This window comes from Caenorhabditis remanei, chromosome V (assembly GCF_010183535.1).
Source record: "Caenorhabditis remanei strain PX506 chromosome V, whole genome shotgun sequence".
NCBI classification, from domain to species: Eukaryota; Metazoa; Nematoda; class Chromadorea; order Rhabditida; family Rhabditidae; genus Caenorhabditis; species Caenorhabditis remanei.
Window position 1 is genome coordinate 6,287,277 of NC_071332.1, and position 12,855 is coordinate 6,300,131.

General features: G+C 37.8%; 1 protein-coding gene across 1 annotated transcript; it reads right to left on the reverse strand.

Annotated features, from left to right (window-relative positions):
• Positions 1 to 11,063: 11,063 nt before the first annotated feature.
• Positions 11,064 to 11,267, reverse strand: GCK72_017686 (uncharacterized protein; the record flags this gene model as incomplete). Its single annotated transcript, XM_053732202.1, has 1 exon — positions 11,064 to 11,267. The coding sequence occupies one exon, from the start codon at positions 11,265 to 11,267 to the stop codon at positions 11,064 to 11,066; it is 204 nt and encodes a 67-aa protein (XP_053581115.1).
• Between the last annotated feature and the right edge of the window lie 1,588 nt (positions 11,268 to 12,855).

Consider the following 12,855-nt stretch of genomic DNA (forward strand, 5'->3'; position numbering starts at 1 on the left):
AACATTGTCTTCAGTTCTCTTTCCTGCAAAACTGAACTCAAAACTCAAAAGTTATTTTGGAGAAAAGGTAGAGCACAAAACGAAGTGAGAAGTGACCCAACTCAAAACGTTTTCTCGAAATCGTCTCAAGTTTCAAGTATCGTTTTCACTAAAAAGACAAATGAATAATTGAAGACAGAAACTTGAAAAATGGTGGGAATTTTGAGAAAGAATTTTAGGCAGTTTTCAAGAACTGAAAATGAGTCAGAAGACGGAAAAAAGATGCCGCTTGTCGGAATAATAATTCTGGAGAAGGATTACGGAAAGTGGAAAGAAAAAGTGAGAAGAATCTAGGTAGAAAGTCGAAAAGAGCACAAAAGAGATGACTTATTAGCTGAAAAATCTCTGAAGAGGTATCGCAATGATCATAATCTTTACCAGCTCTGAAATATAATGTGACATATTTGTATTAATAATGTTGTTTTTATATTCAGTTACATAACACGAACACCTACAGCCCACCTGTCTAGTCGCGGAGAACAGATAATATGCATTCTGAAAATTGACTCTTGATAATATATCATCGTGTTCTGAAAATTCGAAGCTGTATCTTAACGATTGGACGATTTCTCGCATTTGTGGGACCCAGAGAATGGCTTGATATGGATATGTGGTAGTTATTAGAATTGTGGTAGTTATTAGAATACGGGAATATTAATTCTGTAGAAGAATTACGGAAAGTAGAAAGAAAAAAGTGAGGAGAATCTAGGTAGAAAGTCAGAAAGAGTACAAAAAAAATTACTTATTAGCAGAAAAATCTTAGAATATCCCATTGATGATTATCTTTCTCTATGATAGTTTAGCTTATTTTTTTAAAAATTTTTTTTTTTTTTGTTTAAAAATTTGAAAAAAAAACCTCCAAAAGACGGGCAGAAACGGGCCGGCCCTCGACAAATATGCCTATTTATGACAGCTACTGTATGTAAAACTGGTGACTCTGATAATGAAGCTCCTATAATACTTCGATTGGCACAGATTGGTGGCTAGTGAAACAAAATTCAATGAAATTCAATAGTTTGGATAAAAAAGAAAAAAGTGTGAAACAATCTATGATACTGATGGTTCAGCAGGTTTCTCTACTTCTATTCCTAAATTACACCTGGTCTTACAATTCCGTCTCATTTCCCACTCGACGAGTAGGGGAACATTCGTTCGGCGCTTTATCTAGTAAAAGACTAAGTAATTATTTTTTTTTTTAAATAGACTTTTTAAGATAAAATCCTTTTTTAAGCTTTTAGAAAAATATAGGAGATATAGTCATCCTGATACATGTCTTCTCATGAATCTTTGAAAATGAATCTTCTGGAAGTTTCGCAAGTATTTCGTTTCACACCATTCAGTAGAAAACGTTTTGCCAATTATTTTTTGAAAAGTACTGTGCCAAAAGTACCGTGTAACAAGGGCTAAGTTATTACTCTTCCCTTGTTATTAAAGACATTTCCAATTACTCTCCAAACTGCGAAATGACCAGCCCCGCCCGGATGGGTATTGATTACACAAACTTTATTACTAGAATGAGATCGAATCTCCTGAAAGACCAAATTTCATCCGAATAGCTTTTCCAGTATCGAAGTTATGTAATCAGCTAGGTTTGAAGCTTTGGTACTGAGAAACGATCGAGTATAATGAAACACTGAATGGCATCCAATAAGCCTTGCAACGTCCGGAGACATCAGAGGCACGAAGTCGCCCAAACGGAAAAGAATATTTGGGAAAACGTTTTATACTGAAATGATGATGGCGAAACTAAATTTTTTTATTCCATCAGTTTTCTCATGAAGTAGCCAACTTTGAAAGGGTCTCAAAAAATCTCAAGTTGCTCCATTATCAGAAATTCAATGTTATCTTGTTCTACAAAACCAGAACTCCACTTTCGTATTGTCCAATTATTGATAGCACCGTCAGCTCTATGCGGCTTCAAGTACAAGTTACAGAGAAGCTACAGAGAGAGTGAGAGAGTGCAATGAAGTTTGAGCGTCTGACATCTCTACGTAAAGCTGAAAATTTGTCGAATACACCTACAGGAAATTCAAAACAAAATGACAATTTCCTCTAAAAATCTCCTGAATTTTGGACTCGATCGTCAAAAGATTATCGCATTTCACGATACCAATAAACTTATATAGTTTTATATTTCCAGTAACCATCTTCTCAATTTTACAACTGAGGTCTTAGTTGTTCTCTTCTTTTCCTATTTCTTATTTTTTCTTCTTCCTTTTCCATTTTTTTCCATGGTCCAACTTCTGAGTTGATTTGTCCAAAAAAACCCTTTTTTTTATACCTGTATTCTTCACGGTGTGCAAGCCCAATTCCCCACCTTTTGAAGTGCGATAGAGAGAGAGAGAGAGAGAGAGAGAGAGAGAGAGAGAGAGAGAGAGAGAGAGAGAGAGAGTCGGAGAAAGGAAACCCGACAAACAAACAGAGATTCTTCTTGCCACCCACACCGACTACTCTTGTGCCGTTTTCCGTAGTTTCTTTCGACACACCTCTTCTACCTCGTTTTATAAAAGCAAAATTAATAAATTTAAGCCTCGAAGTTGATTTGAAGATTTGCAGCTTTTGCAGGTTATCTTCATCAACCTTTTTCTCATTCAAAGAGTTTTATTCTGATATTAATTTTGGAAGGCTTTGATCAAAACCTTTTAAAAGTTATCAAGAGTGCATTCTTCTATAAACTTGTTTGCTATCACTTTGGATCGTTAAGAAGACATTCTTATTACACTATACCTATCTTGCCTAATACATCTAAGGCTGGTGCTCAATAATTACCTAACTTGTTATTAAACTGCTGGAATTCATTGCCTGCCGGCACTTTTAATGTCAAAATCTCCTCAATAGCGTTTAAGTCAAACTTATTTCTGACTAACCTTCAGAAATATCTAGTCCTAATCCCTCATAATTACTAAATATCCTTTTGTTCACCTGTTTTTGTATTGTGCCAGTGACAATCTGTCTTTCAACAAATAAATTAAATTATTGTTTCAGAATTACCTAAGCTTGCTGAATCCTCTCAATGAATAGTTACAACACAGCTGAACACGACAACGTAGATTTAGAAATATCACTGGACTTATACAGTGAAAAATTGCGCGAAGTAGAAAATTACATCGAAGTCGCGGTGAGTGAAAAGTTGAAATTGTTTAATTTCATTCGCACAACCTTCATTAAGAAAATTCATCAAAAAGAATGCCTGATGATAACAACATATTACATTCTGGCAGTTGGGGTTACCTGGACACTAACCTTGTTTTTACCTTCCAATACAACATCAATTGCTGCGTTTGCTGAGTCTTCTACAATAGTTTCTCTGATCTTTATTGGGAGTCTCATCTCATGGAAATACGCAACCGATGGTCGACAAGATACAACATACAAGATGAAATATATCTGTGTTGCACTTTGCTATATCACCGCGATAGGGGTTTGCGGGTATTTGGTAATCAAGTTACCTCCTGACACAGCGGTAATGATGGCATTCACGGCACCGTCGATATTGGTTTTTCTATGTTCCCTTCCAAAACTGATTGATTGGGTTACTGAAATTGTGATCATCAATTGGTTATATGATCTACTTCCGTGAGTTATTGTTTTTAATAAAATAAACATGCTTGACAACCTGGCTATCGAAAACAAAGCCTTGTTTGCGTAGAGCCAACACTTAATGGGTCCTTAATGTTTGGAAAAAGTTGTTCTTTGGGTATGACTACTCATTAGAACTGAAAACAGTACACGATTGCTCTTTGGATACCATCACCCTTTGGGTACGTCTTTCGGAAATATCCTCATTGTGCATCTTTAAGAATATAAGAACCACTATTTTGAGCTATCCACCATGTTTAAGTTAAATGGAGTTAATATTTTGTTCTGCCAAAAGATATTATGTTGGTCCACAAAACAACTACGATTTCAGGGAAGCTACATCAATAGAATTCACGAATAAGGACCAAATAGAGAGAGAAACGTTACGCGAACATATTCTTGAACTATCGAATGAAGGAATTGTAAGTTACTCAAAAAACAAAAAATTCTAATCTTTCAGGAGTTGAACCTCCTTAATAAGGTACTAAGGACTTTTTACTTGGGAAGCACCCAAAGTGAAACGCGGTGGTCATATTTTGATGGGAGATAAGTCTAATCCCGACTAGAACGAAAGCAATATGTTTAGCTGCTTCTTTCGAGGAAACAATGAATTGCAGACAAAATTCCATTTTTTCGAAGTTTTCTAGTTGAACCAATTCGAGATATAATGACTCGGTCAATTCAAGAGCTATCTCCTCAAGCTGAAATGTAATCGCAATATATAGACAAAGGTTATAGAAAAGTTATTGACTCATGGTCCCAGGTGTGACTCCCGAATTAATTCAGATAAAAATTTGAAAGTTTCATGAAATCAGAAAGTGGTTATTTTTGATATATATAGACTAAAAACTCAACGAAATATTTCAGAATCCCATTCAGCATGCTTTGTGTATTCTATCCTTCATTGCAATTCGTCTAACGTTACCATTTGTACAGAACTTACGAAGCAGTAATAACATAGATGATATTGATGTTCTAGACCTCATCTTTTACAAAGTGATATCAGTTTTTTATGTCTTGGTTTTTCTTCTCGTTACTGTATGTGTTCTCCAAACTAGATCAATTGCTGCAAGTAAAAAAATTCTTCCTAATAAATGAAGTAATAATTTTGATTGAAGGGGACATCGTTATTCCAACATTGGTAATCTGACCAACCGATTCAAAACCACGGAGAAGATATATCTTATAAGAGTCTCTTAGAGTCGTGTTCCATGGTTTTATAAAAACAACGACAAATTGTAGCAAGAGAATCGAACGAACCTGCCCATATATGTATTTCCTACGGGTCCATGTGTCCTTCTTCAAAATGTTTTTTTCATAACTTTCGAAAGTTTTCTTATAGTTAGGAGAGTCTGGTGCAGTCTGCCATAGGTTTGTTGTTGATTGTTTTTGTTTCGTTGGTTTGATGGGTTGAGCTGCATGGGTTGGGTTTTTGTCTTCAGAATCTGGAAGAAATGGAAATAACTTTTTTGAAAATATGTAACTCAAAACGGGATCCGCACCCCAGACTATTCGCGCATGGGTGCAAAACCAGCAACGACTGCGCCACGCGGTCGAAAACATACTCGAGGACGCTCTGAAACTGTTATGATTTTTGGGAAAAGAATTATTGGCTGAACCATACTTTTCAATCATACTTTTCGGAAAATCGGTTTTTCTATATTAAAAAAAAAACAATTACTGACCAAACTTTACGTTTTCTGGCTCATAAGAAAGAGATCTTAATTTTCCACTATTCTAATGGATGGGACCTTTTTTCATCCACTGCGACGTCTGAAAACCTAAAAAAATGCTTTCATGTAAAACTCAACACATATGTACTTGCGAGTTGTTACTGTTTCATAAAAAAAGGAAAACTAGGGCAAAAGTTGGAAACTAAAGTTTTTTGAGTGTAAAAAATTACAACAATGCAATTACAATCTCAAAATCATGATTTTAATTATAACTCAGAAAAACAATGACCCTCTTGTCTTAAAATGGAAGGACTTTTGCATAGTCTCAAAATGTTTTGTTATTGTTCCGAAGCGAAAACTATCAATTTTGAAATAGCTAACAGATCCCTCTATTTTTGGTTTCAGATTTTAACTTCATCTAATTTCCTCTTCATAGCCTCGTCTTCAAACCCACCTTGATAGCTTACGAATTAATTCCCCTTTTCTGTATTTTGTACTGTGTTGCTAAACGGTTTCAAAATCATTCAATGTCCCCATCCATCATTCTTCTCTTTTTCTTCTCTTTATCTATTTAGAACAGTCTCTATTCTTTTTCTTCGTCACTCTCGTCAGTGTTCTTCGTTTTAAAAGATCACTTCGAAACCTGCTTTCCCCCAATGAAGGTCATTCCTTCCACGTGGCACTTCTCTCTCCCTTTTTCTAATTCCGTTATCACATTCTTTCACAAACACAATCGTTCTTTAGAGTATCAAACGAATCGCAGTGAAACAAGTCGTTTTAACAATCATTCAAAGATGAAACAGTCAATGAGAGGGGGTTTCTCTGAAAAAAGAAGAGAGAGAGGCATCAATCTTCTGCAGGAAATGATGATGATGCGGATGGTTCAAAGTGTGAATCAAAACACGCGGAGAGATTTGAATCATTGTGAATTCCCATTCCGTCATCAATTAGCGAAGAGAAGACAGATAAAGAATAGTGACGATGGTTACAAAGGGCATTTCGGTATCTGATGAAAGTATTTACAGAAAAGAAAAAAAGATTGATGATAATTATAAGATGTCTAGTTTCACATCAGAGATCACCCACTTCGAAACTACACAAAACTAGAAATTTTATGATGTGTAGAAGTGGGGGATCTGGATGGGTTCCGATGTGATGGATTGTTTCATTGGTTCCATTTTATTAGATTGCATTTTCCGTATTTAGTTGAGAGCGTTGTGATATCTAGTTTTTGAGATATGAAACTCGGAGATATGAAATTTTTGGTTTGCTCTCATCACAACGTTCTTTGAGCTAGAACCTCTTTTATCTTGAACAGTTGTAAAAGTGTTTTAGCCACTGAAATGTAGATCTAGGTTTGTAACTTTGAGCATTTCATTCTCAGATTTTGAAATTTTTTGACGAATTCTGTCATTGGGATTGCGGATTTCAGATGTCGTGTTTCATGCCGATTGTTACTACTTGAAGATCCTAAAAATGTTGAAATTCAAATCCGAAATGATATGACTATATTCCTTTATTTCAATTCTCAGTTTTCAGAACATCCAAATATTTCATTAGACCGTATACCACTGTTACAGTTTATTCCATTCGCGACCATCTTTCCTTCACAAAATAACACAATAACCAATCTGACCTGGAGATTTGTAGGTCATGAAAGTTCAGTTTTGTTGTGAAACCACACGAATTAAAACAAACTCTAGTTTTCCAGTAGATTTTCCAAAAAGTCAGATCTATTTGGAGTACTGTAGCTACTGACATGTTAAAAAAACCAGTCCAGATGAGATCTAGAAAGGAGTGAAATTCGTTCAGATCCTAAAAAAAAGAAACCCACGGAAAACCCTCTGGAACCTGGTTTTCAGAGAAAAAACTATTAGTTATCTCACTTATCAAACGTGCCTTTCCACGTCTCTCCGACACTTCAACATGTCCTGCATGTTTACAACACAATTAGTCTGATTGAGACTATAAGCAACTCAAATTACCAAAGAACGATTCTTATTTGTCTTTCTCACTTTCAAAAACAGCCAGACTCCGCCCCCAATTCTATTTCAGATTCCAACTGATAAGGACATTTCTCCCTGTCTCCCTTGGATAGAGACCTCCCCGCGCACTTTATCTCTGAAGGATGCCTACGTGCAAACAGAGACAAACCGATTCGATGTTCTCTCTTCATTTCTTTTTCTTTTTTTCTTCTTCTGCTCTTTCGTTGTGACGTCACCCGGGGCTCGAATTTCCCTTCCCTTCAAAAACTATTTGTGAGAGCAGGAGAGAGAGAGAGAGAAAAGTAGAAGATGGAGGAGTAGGATGGGATTCAAAAGTGTGTGTGTGTGTGTGGAGCGGCAATCAGTCTGCGACTCCGTGGAGCCAGCACTGCCTATTCAATTTCTTAACTCAAAGCCACTGATAGTTTCGTGTTTGTGTTTCCGAAATGATGGGGCGGAGGAGGCCGAGAGGAGAGCATGGTTTCAAATTTTCCTTCACCCCGCTCCTGCGCCCCGCGAGAAGAACTTTTGTTTCTGTGCGTAATAACTAACGATGGCGTAAACGAAAAGCAAAGAGCGTTCAAGAACAAAAAGGGGGCGGAGCTAATTCTGCAGAAAACACATACAGAAAATGAAAGTGATAGTTTCGCCACGAGGTGAGAGGAAGGCCAAATTGACAGGTTTGCCATGTGGATGATCTGTGTGAACGTTGATTGGGATAATGTTTACAGGTAGGTTTATAGTGTTTTGTTTGACTTCTTTAGCGCCTGGTCTAAATGGTCCTAGTATCTCGGTGTCCTAGGGTTTAAGTTCTAGATTTCTAATCTGGATCCTTGATGATCAGGATCCAGGTGCAGATACTCTCAATAAATATGGGAAAGCTAGTATTCAGAAATGTTTTCGAAATTAGAATACTAGCTGAATTTATGTACCACGGGCTACGTCTGTCAAACAGATACTTTTCTATCAAAGCACATTATGTTCTCTTTGTAAACATCTATATTTTTCACATGAAGCCTTGTTGAGTCGTCTGAAAACATTGTTGCTCCTTTCCTCTCTTCTCAATTTCTCACTATGACAACAGCAGCTTCCAATTTCGAAAAGCGACTATAGTTTTAGCAAATACTCTACTGAAACATCCCTGTTGAGAGGTGGAGACTACGGTAGCTTCCCAACCAAGTGCTTCTTATTACCTGACACATCTGCCAGAATGAAAATAGGGAGCCATCTCTCGCCCACACCTGTCAAGATGGCGGTGCCATCCCATAAAAACATTCCCAAACTCTTCTTTGACCTACATCCTCTCCATTCCATCCGTTCCATCTCTCATCTCCATTAATCTTATGTGTCAGCTCCATGCTCAGAAGATATTTTTATCACTTGTTGTTCGATACAAACAATCCGACGGAAAACAACTCTCGCCGTCGTAAAGCCGTCAAATCCATCGTCTTGGCCCTCATCAGTTATCAGAAAATCCAGTAAATATATTTCTTTTTTTTGGAAGAGGAAGAAGTGGCGGAGTCAGAGCGAACCCACATAAACAACTGGAGTCTATTCTCCTTTTTGTAAAACTAGACTGCTGTCAATCTTTCTTTTTCTTCTCTTTTTTCCGGGTCCCTCTATTCCTCTGAAATTCTGAAGGACCTTCTTTCTGTCCTTCTTCCAAATCTTATTGTTTATTTTATTTGTCCCCTCCTCCCCTCTTCTACGTGCACTTTGTCTTATTTTTTTCTTCACCTTCTCCTTCTTTTATTACCTCAACGTTCTTTTGTCGAAGAAAAAGAAAAAAAGAAGATGTAGATGGAAGAGAAGCCGAATGAAATCACACGAAGAAAAGATGGGAGGCGCAGAAAAAGAGAAGGAAGCTGAAGACGTGCAGAAGTCTTTCGCCCCAATTCTGCTTCTCCCACACGAGCTTATGCTTTTTTTTGGAATTTTCTGCATTTTGAAGTACTACTTGCTCTCTTTTTCTCACTCCTACACACAACTCTTGTTTAGATTTCCCCCCTCTTTGCAATTATTACAGAGCACTACGAAAAACGCACAAATGCGATAAGAAATGGGGAGGAATGACACGGAAAATTAATTGCGACTTTCCATTTCTAAAGGGGTTTGCAGTTCAAAACTCAAACAAGCAAAGTCAGAATGTGACATGACTCCTAAATTTGTAGTTTGAAGAAGCTACAGTAATCCAAAAGCCCAGAGACTGCTCCTTTTGATTCTTCGATCATTTTATTGTTCTCTGAAATCTATCGGCCGAGAAAATTTACCAATAGGATTAGGTCTTCTTTTTTGCCAATAACACCTTTTCCCTTTTATTCTGATTACTTTTAACAGCGGAAACAACTTGACAATTGATTTGATTAATTTGTTCAGACTGCCCCAACATCCTCTTTCTCCAAAATGTTTACTTCAATCCTCATCAAATTTGTGTTTTTCCCTCCACTCCATTCTTTCATTCTCTTATGTCGTTAATCACTTTCTTACGAATACTGGAACATATTTAAATAGTGATTCTCCTTTTTCCCAACGCTTCCATTCTTCTCCGACACGTCGAGACACACGACGGCCAACAAACATTAGGTGATTTTTTGTCTCAATTCACGGTTTTCCACCTTATCACCTTTACCCGATGAGAATGATTATAATCGGGTGGGTGGTGTCTGAACTGTTGCCATTTCCAAAGGTTGTCTTTTGTGAAAGAGACAGAAGAATTTAAAAAGAATTGGTGTCCTAAAAAAGTTCACGCAAGAAATAATTTACGCGTGAACTTTGTAGTCGCTTCACCTGGAAGTTTGCAGTCCGCCACGTGGCAAGCAACGTGTCGATTTTATCGCAGTTATTCTTCTAACGACCTGGATTTTTCATTTTAGTTCTCATTTTTTTAGTTTCAATTTTTTCAATTTTTTTTAACTGATCGCTGAAATCTGTCAATTTTTGAATGAATTCCTTTCGCGCCTTTTGGTGTAGCCGCGTTTGTAAGATAGTTGAAAAGCAATAACTTTAATTATAGGGTTGGATTAAAATTATATATTAAATTCTCTCCCAAAAATTCTCAAAAATTTAATATTTTGAAAAAAATTTTAACCCCCGATAGCTTCCCCGTATGCCATGTAGTGATAGATATCCTATCAATTTCTCAACAAAAAAAAACGTCTTGTCACTCACTTCCGAGATGCCGGACCCAGAAGCGACAGAAAACGAGTGAGTTGGCGTCTTCTCTGTACTTTTGGGCGCTGCGTCTCCCACGACGGGAGTGCTCCCTTTCGTTCTCTATCTCTCTTATCTCTCCTAGTTGAGTGTTCTTTGCTCCCTCGTCCGTTTCTCTCTCTCTTCTTTTCATCTGCCTCATATACACACTCACCCACCACCGTCAACGTTTCTTCCCTCCGATGTGTGGACCTCCTTCTTCTTCTTCATCTTTGCCAAACCTCTTACTACCTACCTGTTCCGTGAAGTGAGCTGGGAGTGAGGAGAAAAGAGAAGTGCATCCAACCTGTTGAAACAATCAGGGTCAGTCTCAGCCCAATCTAATAGGAGGGTCATTTTCGTCTCCCCCGTTCCCTAAATGTACTTTTACACTGTATGTTTGTCTAGCCTTCCTCCTTGCGGACTGCAAATGTTATGGCGCGGAAAAAAATTCAAAAAATGCATGTAGCCAGCAGCATTTCGCAAATCCTTCCTGGGCTCTCTCCATCCAACTTGGCCATTTTTCTCTCTTCCTGAAAACTTATTTTTCCTTCTTTTCTGGAGTCCTTTCGGAAGAATACATTCTTATTTCACCCCTTCATTCAACGACCTTCGTCGTTTTTCGGTTTTTCGTTTTTCGGCCTCCATCGCAATCGAAACACGTCATACGCCATTCATTCGATTGTATTGCAGACGCCGACCACACTGGAGACTCCAACGGCCTTCGATATGGATGAGCAGCAGTCTGGCATGGAGATGATGCTGTCTGCGATGGTATCCCCGCTAGATGATGATCTACCATGGCAGTTTGATGATCAAATCATCAAGGAGAATGGTGAGACTATTTCTACTGTGAATTACAGTACTCTAGATCTCAAATTCTTTTGAAAAAAATCAAAAAATTGAAAAAATCTTGATCAAAACATTCAAATAATCATCTAAAACCTTTGAAATGTTTGAATACTTTCATCATGCGTCGTAACTCTCTCGCTCTATCTCTTTCTCAAACGAAAACATATTGCATTGTCTATTCTTCCACCTCAACAATATTTTCTTCCAGACACCCTGGATTCTGCAGCACAAAGTCCATCGTCAAGTCTGTTCTCCGACTTCGACGATTCGTGCACCTCGTCCTTCTCCTCTTCACTCTCATCTCCATCCTTCACATCTTCTTCTGATCCAGGAAGTGAGTCGCCTCGAAGATCCACACGTTGTGTGTACAGTTTTTCCTCTATTACAGCCAGTGCGCTGTCTTCGTTCGATATGATGATGAGCATGTTCCCGGATCCAACGATTCCTACAGTCAGTGATGAGAGGATGATGGCACCACCTGCCACGCCCGTACGGAAAAACGTTGTCGGTAAGGAAGTTGAAGGCAAAGTTCTGTAAACTTTCAGAAATTTTCAGTCCGAAGACGCCCACGTGAATGTTCAATGGTTTGTTGGCTCTTCAGAACACTTCTGACATCCGAATATCGTGCTCTTCCAGTCAATGCGATTTTTGAGATATTCGAAGAGACGGTGAGTATCTTTATTTTCAAGTTTCGCTCTATTTAGTTAACATATTTTCAATTTCAGATGCAGCAAACAACAGCTGGAAGTGGCCGTCATTACCGTCAGTCGATTCGACATTGTCTGATGACTTCTGCCGTTTTTGTTCGTGTTCTGACACCAAATGTAAGAATTTCCGTTGGCTATCAAATATCTTTTTTGCTCTCTAGTGTAAAAAGTTTCACCGGAGATCGCGTTTCCCTCGCTCTTTCTCTTTTTCGCAAAAATACAAATAACAGAACAAAAAAACATTCGAACAGATTATGAGATTTCTGTTGCAAAACCCTATTTAGTTGGCAGCGCGACCTGTTCGCAAACAAACAATTTCGCACACTTCTTATCAAAACTTTCAATTTATCAAATAAATTGAAACGTGAAAATTGTAATATTTATAAAGTTTCGAGTAATCTTTGCACCAACAATCCACAGTGTTGTTTCGGAAGCAAAAAGCTGTGTGTGCCGATTTTTTGAGACGAGAACAAATAGGAAAAGAAGCACTTGGAAAAAGGGGAAGAGCAGCGATGGATGCACGTACTGTGCTCGTAAGATCATCTTCCGTAATAAATTATGCAAGGGAGAATCTGCTAAGTCGAGTAAATATATCATCTAGAAGCTACAAGATATAGTGTAGTCACCCCGAATGTTTCTCGTTTCTGCCAAGATGTACAATGACCGCGGTAATCTAATATAAGTGTATTTCGCTGCGCATATTTATTGATTATGAATAACGATCAGAGAACGAAAACACAGTTCAGAGAACAATTCGAGTTTAAAAAATAATAGCAGCAGATGCTTTTCTTTTTATCTCCCGCCGCTTGGCATTTCAAAAAACATTTCAAA